Source organism: Rhinolophus hipposideros, assembly GCF_964194185.1.
Source record: "Rhinolophus hipposideros genome assembly, chromosome: 8".
Lineage (NCBI taxonomy): Eukaryota > Metazoa > Chordata > Mammalia > Chiroptera > Rhinolophidae > Rhinolophus > Rhinolophus hipposideros.
This window is the reverse complement of record NC_138054.1, coordinates 89,787,862-89,802,863: the sequence shown is the minus strand read 5'-3', so window position 1 is coordinate 89,802,863 and position 15,002 is coordinate 89,787,862. Positions and strand designations below refer to the sequence as shown.

Genomic DNA, 15,002 nt, shown 5'->3' with positions numbered 1-15,002 from the left:
AGAAATGAGGAGCCCTGGAAACCCAGTCAGGCCTGGTGGCCAGGATCTCGATGCTTCTCCCGTGTTTGTTCTCTGTGCCTCCTCTTACAAATTTGGAGTAATTGTCCATATTTGGGGAAAGAGCAAATGGAATACTTTTAAAAACATACAACTTAATTGTTTCTAATTACACTTACTGGTATTAAAGAAGTCAGTAAAATATTGAACACATGTGCTCATTTCAGAATTCTCTCTATTAGCAAAAAATAAAGTAGGGAATGACTGAATAAATTATGACAGACCAACTGGTTAGAATGCCAGGCTGCCAGTTCAAAGGATAATTATGAAATTACATAATAATGTGGAAACATGTCATAAAGGTTATGGCAAATGGCCAAAGCCAAATACACTGGGTGTCTGGGTGAAAATGTGTCAGTGTGTGGATAGTATCATGATGGTGCACCATAGGAATAAGAGAACATGAGGTCCTTGTTTCTCCTAATGGTCTGCTTGTGACAATTCAGGTATTTTCTAAAGTGCAATATGTTTTCTCTGCCGTGCCCTCATTCCTTCTGAAGCCTGGCTAGTAAACTGTTAGGAAAGGCACGTGTCTTTTGTCCCCTGCTAGCTCTGTCACGTAAGAATGGGCCTTGGGCTAGGACACTACCTGACCAAGACAGGAAGAGCCGTCACAGCCCATGCTGACCTTGTCACCTTGTGAGGGACTCTTTGTCTTGTTTCAGGCTCAGTGTGTGCTCCTGTGTGCTGCTTAAAGAGCATGTGGCAATGGCCCCCAGGCACACCCCAGCTTTATGTATTTCAGACCCCATGAGGGAGGACTGAGGGTAGAGCCACACTGCCCTCCACTCCTGCAGAGTTGGGGGCGGGCAGGCACGTTGTAAGAGGCTGGATTTTGTGCACACTCTCCTTTTCTGCTATATAGGTAGTTGCTGCACCACTTGTGCCCGGTGTGTGAACTATCTGTTCTCAGTGACCTTGAATCATGCATTAATCTTTCCCCTAGATGGCACTTACCTGCTTTTTCACCTTGACTGCATGGCCTGGCCATCCAGTGAACAGTGAAATATTAACATTCATATTTCTACTAACAGTCTGTTCAAGGCAGTCTAGGCTTTCTCAATCATGCTCCTCAAAATTCTTCCAACCTCTTCCCAATGCCCCATGCCCAAGCCATTTCCATATTTTTAGGTATTTGTCATCACTTCCCCCAATCCCTAGTACCAAGGTCCCTATAAGTCTCCTGTGGCTGCTGTAACAAATTACAAAAACTCAGTGGCTTAAAACAACACGAATTTCTTACCTCCTAGTTCTGGTAATTGTGACACAGGTCTCGCTGGGCTAAAGTCAAGATGTCAGCAGGCAGGCCTGTGTTCCTTCTGGAGGCCCCGGGGGAGAATCTACTTCCTTGCCTTTCCAGCCTCTAGAAGCCACTTGCATTCCTGGCTCCTGGCCCCCTCCTCTGTCTTCAAAGCCAACAACATGCGACTGAGTCTTTCTGGTTCTCACTCTTCAATGTGATTACATTGGTCCCACTTGAATAATCCATCTCAGGGTTAGCTGGTTAGCAATGTTAATTCCATCTGCAGTTTTTTTTTTAAAGATTTTATTGGGGAAGGGGAACAGGACTTTATTGAGGAACAGTGTGTACTTCCAGGACTTTTTTTTCTAAGTCAAGTTGTTGTCCTTTCAATCTTAGTTGTGGAAGGTGCCATTCAACTTCAAGTTGTTGTCCTTTTAGTCTTAGTTGTGGAGGGCGCAGCTCAGCTCCAGGTCCAGTTGCCGTTGCTAGTTGTAGGGGGCACAGCCCACCATCCCCTGTGGGACTCAAGGAATCGAACTGACAACCTTGCGGTTGAGAGCCCACTGGCCCATGTGGGAATCGAACCGGCAGCCTTCGGAGTTAGAAGCATGGAGCTCCAACCGCCTGAGACACCGGGCCAGCCCTCCATCTGTAGTTTTAATGGTCATGGATGTGCTGCCTTGGGGCTGGTTATGCTCTTCCCTACATCAGCTCAGCCTCGCTCTGCTCTGTCTTCACCACTCTCAATCCTCCTTGCCAAGACTCATCCATTCAAAAAAAGTAGTAATATTAATCCTCTGACACCTTGCTGTGTGCAGCCACTCTTCTCGGCTTGGTGGGTACAGCAGTGAAAAAAACAGGGTTTGTAGCCCTTCCTCACTTCCGTCTCTCTCACTTGCTAAATGCCCTGACCTTGACTGACCTTGATCAGCATCCAAGGGACCTCCCATCTCCTGACATTTTCCAATTCTCCCAAAGCGTCCTTTCCCCTTCATCTTCACTTATCTCTGTAGTCGGTGTGGCCCCCAGTTGTCTCCAAACCTTTTGCATTGTATCTTCTATCAGTAATACAATGTTGAACACAAATCTCTGGTATATGCATATCTGTTGTTTATAAGTTATATACATGTAAGTGTTATGTGATAAAACAGACACTCCAACGGGAATTGCGGAGGAAGGAAAAAATGAAGATAAATGGAGGTTCTTGTGTTTTTTCTCTGCTCATAGCCCAGCAACCTTCCTTCTGCCCTCGCTTTCCTCACACTTGCTCTCCTTGAGGTCACTGAGTCATCAAGTCTGATGGACACTTCCTTTCCTGGTCCCAGAGAATGGCAGGGCTGGCAGCTCGGTCTTCTTCTTCTTCTATGTCCCTCATTTGGTAGAGTCCCACCTCCCACCTGTTACTCTTGGCCTGTGCATGGGGGCAATCTGACACCAACTTGGGCCTTTAGCCTGCTTGGAGGTTATTCGGAAAGGATCTGATCTTCTCCAGGGCAGTTGGCATGACTCTAAGTTGCAGATCAGATTAGGACCCTCTGGCTAAGTCAGGCAGTGGCTTCTCATCACATTCAGAATAAAATCCCCAGTCCTCCCGATGGCCTAATCACTTCTTCCTGTCCTCTCTCCCTTTCTGCTCCAGCCCCACTGACCTCTCGTCACTCTCTGAACCTTGGCCAGTCCTTTCTAACTTCAAGACATTTGTCCCTGCTTTTCTGTTGGCCAGGCCCACACTTGTGCCAATTCTCTCATGGTTGGCCCCCTTCCTCATTCAGGGAGCCCTTCCTCTACCTCCCCAGATGGAGGGAAAAGAGCAGTTCCCCACCTGTCACCCTGTACGCTGCTCCATTTTTCTTTATCTCACCTCTCACTCCATGACATGGTTTTCCTCATAGCTGCAGTCCCAGTGTCTGGAACACAATAAGTGTTCAATGGATGTGTCGAGTTTCCTCCAAATCTCTATTCCTGCTCTCCTGAGCTCCACAGCCACATGGCCAACTTCCTTCCAGAATCTTCTGTGTGTCCCATGAGCTCTTCCATCTCAACATGTCCAAAAATTTTCTTCCCCCCAAACCTGTCACTCAGCTCCCCCAAACATTCATCTTTGACCCACATTAGAAACCTGGCGGGGATGTGAGGTGATGCCTCACTTGTGATGGCCTACAGGACCCTAAATCTTCCTGAGTTTCTCTGAATTCTCCTTCATGGCTGAGCCTGACCACTGCTGGCTTTGCAGGGCCCTCCTTACTTCTTATATACTTATCTCCCTACCCAAATTCCACCCGGTCCTTATTACTTCCACGATATTCTCTGAAACTCAGTGATCACAAAATCGCTGGGATCATCTCAAGGACAAATTTCAGACTCAGTCTGGCTCATAAGGACCCAAAGGTTGTAGATCAGACTCCCACACCTTTCTGCCTTCACTTTCAAGCCAAACTACCTGGAGTTCCCCTAAACACTTCCAAATCTCTGTGTTATTCTCTCACCTGGAACATCCATCCTTCACTTTCCTACTGTATCTCTTCTCCATCTGGAGAAATCCTTTTGGTTTTTCCTAATTGCACACCTTCATTCTGTGCAACCACAGCAACAGCCCCATACCTTTCTCTTCTTGTTGAATTTTACTAACTCATGCAAATACACAGATCTATACTTATTTCTATATGTAGCTATCTGTGTCTATAGTAAGCTGAACGTGAGCTCATACCAATATTTCCACCTCTAATCTATTAGCACATGGATCATTCTAGATTCCCTCTTTGGCTTATTTGCAATTTCCTACCGCAATAATGAGATGGTTTCCACCATCTGTCATCCATTTACTTGTTTGATCTCAGTATACATGTATAATACAGGTCTCTCACTGTATGTTACCTGTGGGTTTGTTTGCCCTCAAGATCAAGACTCATTCCCAAGCACTTAAAAATAGCTTAATACTTAATAAACACCATGTGCTTAACTAAATACATCATTTAATTCTCATAACCAACCATGTGTGACATTTATTATTTCTTCAACAGAAGAGGAAACTGAGGTACCGAGAAACCAAGGAAGTTGACAAAGTTGTGCAATTACTAAGTGACAGACCCAAGGTTGACCCCAGGGATTAGACCTCCAGAGTCATGATCTCCACAGCCTTCTTGTGTACGAGGTGTTGAGGGTAACGTGACCTGAATTAATAATGCCACAGTCTCTTGACTACTGACATTCCAGCCATACTGCTCCTCAGAGTTGAGAGCTTCCTTTTCATCTGTTTTCTGTGACCTTCCACACTGCAGATCCCTGCTGCACAAGGTTAAGGATGGTTCGACCCCAGCATTGTGTTTTCCATCCGTGCACTCACTATTCTTCTAAGTTATTTAATTCACTATTCTACTCCCACAAAAGCTGCTCCTAATTCCACCTCTGTCCTGACTGGCCTGTGGCCTCTGCCCCCCTAAATCCCAGAAGATTTCTTATCCTGCCAGAGGCCTTTCAGCAGGTGGTCCCTCTACTTTCCTTTCCCATGCCTCAAATTTTCTCCACCTTTTGTATACCTCCTCTTCATACACACAGGTCTCTAAGAAAAGCCTCTAGCTCTGCTGTATGTGTGGGGGGCACTCTCTCCTCCCTTCCTCACTGCCCGTCACACCTTCAGAACCCCTTCGTGTTCACTACACCTGAAAATGTGCAAAGGCTTCCCCAATTTTAAATTTAAAAAATCACAAATTTGCAACAACCTCACCTCTCACTTTTCTCCGTCTTTCAGAAAATATTGCCTGAGTTCTCTTCCATGCCTGTTTTAGGCCGTGGGGATTCTGGGATAAACAAAACTGGTCAAACCTGTGTCCTCAAGGGGCTGACAGTCCAGCTTAGTCAAACTGCTTGAAGGAGCAGGGAATGCCCCAACCCCTACTCACAGGAAAGAAGCACATCTTGGTGAAAAACCATCACATTTGTTTTATTGAGTATACAGAGGCAATTCCATTGTCCTCTAACAATGTAATTTGGGAATAATCTCTGACTCAGAGTCTCCATAGGGACCTGTTCCCCAGCTTCCTAAATACCATTACTTGTGACATCACACTTTCCACGAGCAGTGATTCTGGAGATGGATCTGACAAGAGGATGGATTCCTCTCTGAACACATGCCCCTGACCCCCAGAAGACCCACTGGATTGGAGAAATGTTTGTTTTTCTGGCCAAATTTGATTTCTTCCATTTTGCCACCATAGTAATGATTTTTGTTATAAGAGCTGGTGCAACCAGGAGTTACACAATGGCTAACCCAGTATGGTCGAGGGACAGCTGCCCACTGTGACTCGGGGTTGGTGATGAGTCAATCTGGAGAGAGACAGCTTGGTTTTAAGAACTGCAAGAAGCCCCTCAGGCAGTCCCAGCACAGCCTGCATTCCACATTGGTCTTGTCCTAGTTGTGGATATTTATAGATAACTGTTAGTCAGGAGAAAAGCGCAAGAAGGGAGCTCCACACAGATCCACTTCACAGGCTCCTCCTCTCCAGTTACTGCTCCAGAGTGGAGGGTGGAAGGTCCTTTAGTTCCTCCTTGTCTGGGTGTACCTCTGACACCTTATTCATCTTGGCAAAAATCTGATTGATCTCCATGAATGTCTTGGCCTTGGTCTCGGGGACAACCAGGAAGGTGTAGATGGTGGTGAGAAGACAGATGATGGCAAAAATAATGAAGCTGTAAGCTCCGAGGCCAACCTGTGGGACGGAGACCAGGCTCACTGTTTGGAAGAGGTTCTTGCCGTACCGCTTGCGGACCTGGAAAATGCAGGCCCCTCCCAGGGCCCCACTTACTTGAATGAAGGGGAAGATCAAGCCCACAGTGAAGTTGGAGAGCCAGTGGACGCTGCCCCCCACCATGAAGGCGGACGAACGGGAGGACTGCAAGAAGACCTCAGTGATAAGCAGCGCAGGGATCGGACCTGGGGAGAGGAAGAGGACGAGCTGACCTCCCTGAATGCAGAGCGCCGGGGTCCTGGAGCCCCCGCCCTGTGCAAGGTGCCCTGGGCATGTGGTTCAAGGTGGGAACGGTGAGCCTCCAGGACTCCGGGTCTTGTGGAGAAGCAGTGGGAGAAGGCCAATGCAGGAGTTTGGGACAATAACCGACATCCTGTGAGGTCCCTAAAAGGGGCCTGTGACCACCTGCAAGGCTCTCAGCGCCAATCACACAGGCTACTTTACTGTTTTCACTCTAATTAAGTTCTGCCCAAACCCCACTGCAATAGGAAGGTGCTCTCAAGACCCTTCCTCCCTGGAGCCTGTCTAAGGAGCTCAAACCAGAACTTTCTATGGCTGACGGTGCAGGAGAGGGGGCAATGAAAACACAGAACCAGCTCGGGGGTACATACTGGGCCCAAGGGCATGTCCTATGACGTAGGCAATGACACAGGTGATGCTGAGGTAGGGCATCCAGGATATTGTGTCCTGTGGGGAGAAAACAGAAGTGGATCACACCTGGGAAAGCAGAGGGAACCTGGGACAGGGAACATCAGGAATCTTGGTCCCAAGAGGGCCAGCCACTCTGCCCAGTTGGGGAAGGATGGCACCGGACTCTGCCTTCAACAGGCAGTGCCACCTGATGCCACTGGAAAATCAGCTGGAAGTGGGCAGTGGGCTATTGGGGAAGGGGCAGGGGCCACACATGGTCAACCCCGGGCCCTTCCCCTCTCACCTGCAGAGCCAGAGCAGCTGTCAGCACGCAGCAGGCAGTGAAGCAGATGGAGAAGCCAAGGAGGAGCAGGACTCTCCGCCCCAAGAGCTCTACCACGAACACCTGGAGGGGAAGGGGCGAAGGAAAAGCAAGAGGCTCAGGAACCCCAGCCCCGCCAGACAGGGGCTAGGCAGGCCCTGGCGGTGTGGCCACAGCCCTGCCTGGAGCTGCCTCCCAGGAAGCTACTCATGGTCCCACACACCCCTTCTGAAGGGGCAACTGTGCGGAGAGCACATGTGCTGTTCAAGGGCCCCCAACGGTGTGCCCTTGAAGGCCAGTGGGCCATGGCATTTGCTCCTGTCACATTGTAGCCCTGGCACAGGCAGTGGCCTCCAAGATGGTGAAGAGCCACCTCACACATTGGAGGCTTTGGGACTGGGGTATGTGTGAGGCGGGAGTTCTCCATCTTTGGAGGGCCATAATCTGCCTCATGCAAGACACAGGCTGTCACCTGAGGAAAGCCCAGAGGCTAGACACGAAGGGACTGAGGGGCATGTCGCCATCTTAGATCCGGGCTCCTTCCGTGGCCAGGACCCCCCTTCTCAAGATGCCCTCCCTCCTTGGTAGAGGATGGGACTCAGCTCTCCGGGACACTCACAGCCAGGAAGGTTATCACCACATTGACACTCCCCGTGCCCGCAGTCACGTACTGGACGTCGTTGGTATTGACGCCGGCACTCAGGTAGATCTGGTCTGCATAGTAGTAGATCTGGAAGGCAAACCCAGCGGCTGGTGGGGCCGGCCGCAGCCTGGACACTGCCCTCTGTCCCCGGGCCCGGGCTGCCCCCTACCGCATTCACTCCCGACAGCTGCTGGCCGGCCATAAGGACGATGACAGAGATGACCTGCCACCGCAGGGCCCTCATCCGGAACAGCTTCACCACGGAGATGAAGCCCGCCGCCCGCTCAGCCTCGTCCTCCTGCTGGATCTCCTCTATCTCAGCGTCCACGTCATCCCAGCCGCGCAGCCTCCTCAGCGCTACGGGAGGGGAACAAAGGGGTGTCCTCGGGTGGACACAGCTGCTGCGACCCTTGCCCTCCCCTCCTCTCACAGGAGAGCCTCACCGTTCTTGGCAGCTGCTGGGTCTTTCTTCTGAACTAGCAGGTACCTGGGGCTTTCAGGGAAGAAGGGCAGTAGCAGGAGCTGCAGTGCTGCCGGGATCCCGGTCACCCCAAGGAGGATCGGCCAGCCTAGAAGGAAACCAGCGTCTTCCCTGAGAGCTGGCTCCAACGCCACCTCTTGGAGAGGCCCACCCCAGCCAAGAAGCCTGCCTCTCATCCCCTGCAGCCCCCACGGCATCCAGCCGGCCACTCTGGCCCATTACCCTGACTGGTTTTCTTCCGAGCTGGAAGACAGGCTCTGAAAGGGCAGGGCCTTTGTCTTTCTCATCCTTGTGTCCCCAGCACCCAGGACGGTGCCTAACGAATAGCAGATACTCTGATAATACTGAAAGAATGGACAGTGATGAATAAACGCTGCCCATGTACCAGATGGACAAAATGAAAAACTCTGACATCAAGTGCTGGTGAGAATGTGGGCAAATGGGAAGTCTCCACGGTCATGGTGTGGACATGTGGCATCTTTAGAGGACAGTCTGGCAGGAGCCTGTGATGTCGGACACCCTGCCACACTCTGACCCAACAGTCCTGCTCTGGAATACGCCTGGGCCACCAGGGCACCCAAACTAGAATGCTCAGAGCAGCCCTGATTCTAGAATGAAACCAGAAAGAGTGCAGGTGCCCACAGCGGTAGAATGGATAATAAATCATGGTGTGTTCACAAAATGGAATTCTATAGTGCAATGAAAATGAAGCAAGACATGACAGGAGCGGATCTCACAAATGCGATATTGGGTACAATAATCTACACAATGGAATCCACTGTACAAAGTCCAGAAACAGAGAAGTAACTCTATCTTGGTGAAAGGTGGTAAAGCTGTAGGGAAAAGCAAGAGCAAAATGATCATAAATATGGGCACAGTGGCTCCCTTTGGGGTGGGGAGGCCATGATTGAGGGGCACACAGTGGGCTTCGGGGAGGGGGCTGGTGCCATTCTAGTTCAGGACCTGGGCACCGTCACACAGGTGTTTGATTTCTATTTGACTAAAAGTACATTTATGTTTCACGTGCTCTTCTTTACGTATGTTTTATTTCACCAAAAAAAAACGGTTCAATAAGTGAATGAGAATTGAGGTTCCTTGGAAGAGCTGTTCATGCCCCCACTCACCCCTTTTCTCTTCAGGCTTGCAGCCAGTGATAGCTGCCTCTGCGTGCCAGGCTCTAGTCTAATGGCTCTTCTTGTGTTAACTCACTTCTCCATCACGGCAATGTCACGAGGCAGGTACCAGGACCAACCCCATCTTACACATGCGAACACAGGCCTGGAGCATGTAGGCCCCTTGCTTCAGATCAATTTTTAGGAGCAAAACTGTGATTTGAACCCAGCACGTTGAACCCTGGGTACTCTGACCTATGTGTTATACAGACTTTTAGTCAAACTTAAGGCAATGACCACCTGACAACCAGTGACTTCTCACTGGTCTCTTATAAAATAGATTGCAACCACTGTAATGGAAGAGAAATAAATGAAGAACACCCTCAATTAGACTTTCAAGTCATGTTTCAACTTCTGAACCTTCCCCTCATCTCATAACACCATCGCTCTTCAAGAAAACGAGTGCCATGCAATGTTAAGTTCAACTACTGCCCTGCCCACTGTTGTACAGGCTGGGCCCTCATCTTCTTGACCTCCTCCTGACCTCCTCCTGTCCCTTGATCTGAACCCAAGGCCTAGCTAATCCTGGATCCTGCTTCAATCACCCTGCACAGCAAGTGTGCACTTATCTCCCACTCGGGCCCCTGCTGTTGGGCCTCTGGCCCCACCCCCACACCTACACTAAAACTCTTCTTGGAGACCTTGAACTGCCATATCCAGGCTCCGTGTTTCAATCTTGACCCCCTGACTTCTTTGCAGTCTTTGTACTGTGACTGCCACTTCCTGCCGGAGACTTTTCTGATGTTATTCTCTTCTGGTCTGCCTCTCTTTCCCTTTCCCTTTCCCTTTCCCTTTCCCTTTCCCTTTCCCTTTCCCTTTCCCTTTCTCTTTCCTTTTCCCTTTCCCCTTCCCTTCCTTTCCCTTCCCTTCCCTTCCGCGGAATGGGATAATAGAGTCCTGTGGGCAGTGGTGTTGCTGGGAGGCTCAAGTGAAGTGGTCTCGGGGAAGCCTTAAACACAGAGCCTGGCACACTGGTGGCTGTCATTACCATGGCCACTGGCCCTGTATGGACAGCCACCATCAGACCAAGAGAAAGACAATGAATGGTGCTTCCTGCTCACACAAAGCCATGTCTAAAGAGGGACTAGAAAAGGTCAGCCAATCTGTCATCACCAACTGTGGGGGCAGGGCAGTGTGGGAGCCCACAAGGCCAGCCAGCTGATTAGAGAGAAAAGACCAGCCCCCAGAAACATCTGGCAGGAGAAGAGGGAGGACTGGGGGCCCACTGGGGGCCCAGAGGCATCGGAGCTTACCTCCCTCGGTTGCTAGGAGACTCCGGAGACCAAAGATCTGGGCCACGAGAATGCCAACGGTGATGAAGAGTTGGGGCACCACCCCCAAAGCACCCCTCAGGTTCTTAGGGGCCAGTTCCCCTAAGTACATAGGGACAACATTGGAAGACAGACCTAGACGAGGTTGAAATAAAAACACGATCAGAAAACATTAGTCTGGCAGGGACAAGCTGTGTCTTCAAATACACTTATTCTTACTCAGCAATCACATTAGTTGGGCTGAAAGTTTCTTAAAACTGCAAGCATAAGCAAACATCTCTCTTAATTCTTAGAATGTTAAACTTTAAGGAAAGGTGAAATAGTTTGACCAAAAAATTCCATGGACAGGTGCCGTTGCTTCTCGACTGATGTCACCTGGGGCCATGGGCCAGCCTGACTTCAGGCCTTCCCCCTAAGTGGCTTGATCTCAGAGAGGAAAAGCCCAGGTGTGGTCTCAACTCTCGCTCCTCTCTTGCTCCTTGGGGAGAATCTGTTAACGAAAGGCCAAGGACCCCTGCCTACCAGCATTATCTTTATTGTAGGATACCTGCTATTGGGGTTTTATGTAATGCCCTGATTCCTTCTGGATCCCCAATACTTTAACTTGTAAATTTTCCCATCCTAATGGCACCTGATCCCCTTTAAGAATAGGTGGAATTAATTTTATAGGCACATATATTATCCCATTTAATTCTCCTCAAAGCCAAGTGAAAGGCTGGCGATCTCGGAGGAAGGTCAGATGGGTTATCACTAGTCCAGCTACCCGTGAGTCAAGCTAAGGCTCAGGAAGAGGAGGGGGTCTGCAAGCGAGGCTCCAGCCACATGGGGAAACCGAGAGGAAATGAAGTCGGGGTGAGTGGAGATTAGAGCTGCTGGTAATGGGAAGGTATTTGATGACACGGAGATAGGAGGGAACAGAAGTCTAAGTTTCCAAGCTCTGCAATTCTGCCCAAGGATATCTCTGCTTAGTATTTAAAAAGAAACATCACTGTTCATTAATACAGATTCTTTCCGATTTTCAGAGCAAAGAGGCATAGTATTCAAAGCAGCATTTAGGTGTCTGGGGCGTGGGCACCCCACAGGCCCAGTGCCCAAAAGGCTGGGGAGGAAGCGGAGGCCCTCAGGGTGTGGGCTCCACGGTCACCACTCAGACCCTGGTGGCCGCATCTTAATGGCACGGGCTCTGACTTTGATTAAGAAAAACATTGAAGTGGCCCCCCGATGAGTTTAGTACCCATCTGACACCATGAATAAGCACTGCACTGTACACCTGAAACTAATATAAAATAATACTGAATGTCAACTATAATCAGAACATATATAGTCCCAGGATGTAAAGTACAGCGTAGGGGACATATAGGGAATATAGTCAGTGGTACTGTCACAGCTATGTACCGTGTCAGGTGGGTAGTAGACTCGTTGGGGTTATCACTTTGTGAGGGGTGTAAATGTCTAATCACTGTGTTGTTTTGAACACCTGAAACTAATAAAAAGAAAGTTAAAAGAAAGAACAACATTGAAGAGTGAAACACCAGATGGCTTTTGAAGAGATGGGATTCCCTTCATGTTGGTGAAAAGCAATCTCTATTTTGTCTTCAGAATGACTCCATGGGCAACCCCAGCCAGCCTGTTCTGACAGCAGTCAGAGCAAGTGGCTTTTAAAGTTTAAATTCCTTCAGTGAAAGCATTCGGTGTTCTCGCCAAGAAGCTGACTGAGGGTGAGCCAGTAAACTGTGAGCAACTTGAAGCCCAAGTCGGATTTCTCTCTCGTCCCCTTCATCAGAACCGTTGTTTGCTTCATTTGTAGGATGTCTAAGGGGCTTGATTATCACTTTCCTGTCTTTTTCAGATGTGGGAAAGAATTCACTGCAAATGGATTACGCTTCCACTGGTGTTCTTCAAGTATGACCTGAGGACCAAGGAAGTTCCTGACACCTTTCCAGGGGGTCAGTGAGATCAGAACTGTTTTCAGAATAATCCTGAGATGTTATTTGCATTTTTGTTCTCTCATAAGCACACAGTGGGGTGTTCCGGAGGCTACACAACCAGCAGAACACAGAAGCAGGTTTCAGAATTGGCTGTCCTCTATGAGGCCAGACATTAAAGAGATTTGCAAAAATGTAAAGCAATGCCACCTTTCTCACTAAATTTTTTGCTTTAGAAAATCATTATTTTCATGAAGACATGTAATGGGCTTTTTGCTATTTTTAAATGAATTAATACATTTCTTGGTTGAGATTTCTAACATGGTAAATGTTGATCTAATAGAGCCCATATGAGCAAAAGTTCTTTGGGGCCCTCAGTAATTTTAGGAGCATAAAAAGGGGTCCTGAGACCCCAAAGTGTGAGAACCACCAACTTAAAATACTGCTTAGTTGACAGCATAGGCCGGGACCTGTTATCTATCGGAGACTAATATTTCTCGGTTGGAACCAGCAATGAATTTTGGATGGTCAAGAGAAAAGTGGCTGCACCTGCTCACTGCTGACAACGTTTAGGAATCATCTGTTTTTCTTACAGCTGAGCCCCTCTGCTGGGAAAAGCGAAGGTGGGCTCAGGCCAAGATGGCAGGGACCCATCCAGGTGCTCAGGGAAAGAGAGCAGCAAGTGAAGCTTGTAAGGGCCCAACATTCTTTCCTGGAAATGACCTCGTCTCTTTTCAGGAATCTTGTTTTCCTCTTTTTGTCCCCAGCTATGCAGTTCCTCGCCTTTTCCTCTAACACATGGCTCCCCGGCGTCTCCACTGTTGCCAGTTAACTTTAGCTAAGGGGTTTGCTGACCTCTGGGCAAATCATCCGTTTGTCCCTATCTCCATGTTTGGAAGGAGAAACTCAGAGTTACTTGGCAATGCCAGGGCCAGGGGACACAGACAAGTGAGACACCCAAGAGGCAGTGTTTGTGGGGCGCTTACCCTCGGGTGCCCACGCTGCAGGGGCATGGCCCCAGGAGCAGATGCCTCTTTACTCTACACCCGGGCATCTCACTCGCCTTGACCGGCCCTGGGAAATACTGCCTACAAATAACACCAACTCAAGGGAAGGCCACAACAGGCCTTTACCCACGCCTCTTCAGTCTGAAGCAATTATGGGGAGTTTTCTGTAGCCAGCAGAGTACGAAGTACAACTGAGCAGCGTAGCTTTGGAGGGTTAGCAAACCAGTGACAGGGTTTAGCAGGGGAAGAACCCCAGGCAGGGCCTTACCCTCCTCAGCAAGTGGGCGTTGACGGAATAAGTGAAGTAGAACCCATAACCAGCCCTTTGCAAACTTAAATTCCCCTATAAAAGTTGAGAGTTAATGATCTACTCCTTCCAGGTAGAGGGATTCATATGTCTGGATGTTTCCCAAGCGTTTTTGACCAGGACCCCTAATAAAAGCTAAAGAAATACATTTCACATTTCAGTCGGTTCTCACATATGTACACAGATCAATACTGAAACAAAAGTTCCAAAAGAGCTTTTGTTTTAGTTATTAATCTGTGCACATATGTGAGAAAATCCTTACCTTTACTACCTCTGATACAGTTTAAGGAAGGAAGGAAGGAAGGAAGGGAAAGAAGGAAGAAATGAATGAATGCAGTTCACTAAACAGACATCACCACCTACTAACTGGTCCTGAACAGCTGTTTAGAAAACACCGAGATGAAGGATTGGATTGGAAGGACCCTTCCGAGCTTAAGAGTCTGTATTTCAGTCTTTCTAAGAGCAGCTTTCCTCCCAGGAAAGGTCGCAGGGAAGACCTGCCCCGTCTGCACTTCAGACTAACACAGGGGCTTGAGCATTATCCGGGCAGAGGCCGAGGAACAGCTTGAATCGATGTGCTTTGGAAACGCCGATTGATTCAGACCCCGGCGCCCCTTCTCTCTCCTCTTGACTTTTCTAAATCACAGAATGGCATCACTGTGTAGCACTCTTTACCTGCACATATTCCCACCAAAAGTCTGGACAAAATTATCATCTCAAACGACTTGGCAACTGCGCTGGATCCCATCAAGATCGCAGGCACGATGGAAAAGACGTTGTTCAACAGCAAAGTCCCTTTTCTGCAAAGGACAAAACGTCAGCTAGTGCGGTCCAAGGATTCACTCATTGGCTTGGCAAATGTTCACTGAGTGTCTATTTGGTGACAGCAGTAATATCGTATACAGCACACAGGAATACAGTAAAAGGTTTTTGCAATCATAGACTAGCATGATTTTACTGTAATCTTGAAACCCAAACTGGGTAAGGACATTAGAAGAAAAGAATGGGCCAACCTCATTTATCCACATAGATGCAAAAGTCCTAAATGAAATATCAGCAGATTGAATTCTACAGCACGTATGAAAAAATATTTCAATGTTAAAGACACCATATTCAAGATTATACTGGGGGGAAATATAAGATTATCAATTGAAGCAACAAAAGAAGTCAATAAAATTTGATATGTATTATGATTTTTT

At 48.5% G+C, this 15,002-nt stretch overlaps 1 protein-coding gene across 5 annotated transcripts in view; it reads right to left on the bottom strand.

Annotated features, from left to right (window-relative positions):
- Positions 1 to 4,253: 4,253 nt before the first annotated feature.
- SLC2A5 (solute carrier family 2 member 5) overlaps positions 4,254 to 15,002 on the bottom strand; it is a 49,362-nt gene continuing 38,613 nt past the window's right edge. For 2 of the 5 annotated variants that reach the window (XM_081055499.1, XM_081055497.1), the window contains 9 exons: positions 14,479 to 14,603; positions 10,547 to 10,699; positions 8,084 to 8,209; positions 7,810 to 7,997; positions 7,617 to 7,727; positions 6,980 to 7,081; positions 6,657 to 6,732; positions 6,103 to 6,230; positions 4,264 to 6,006 (listed from right to left, as the gene is read on the bottom strand). In XM_081055499.1, coding sequence (XP_080911625.1) covers positions 5,803 to 6,006; positions 6,103 to 6,230; positions 6,657 to 6,732; positions 6,980 to 7,081; positions 7,617 to 7,727; positions 7,810 to 7,997; positions 8,084 to 8,209; positions 10,547 to 10,699; positions 14,479 to 14,603 — 1,213 coding nt within the window. In that variant the 3' untranslated portion in view covers positions 4,264 to 5,802. Of the gene's footprint in view, positions 6,007 to 6,102; positions 6,231 to 6,656; positions 6,733 to 6,979; positions 7,082 to 7,616; positions 7,998 to 8,083; positions 8,210 to 10,546; positions 10,700 to 14,478; positions 14,604 to 15,002 lie in introns of all 5 variants that reach the window. The other 3 variants (XM_081055495.1, XM_081055494.1, XM_081055498.1) reach the window with 3 other exon arrangements.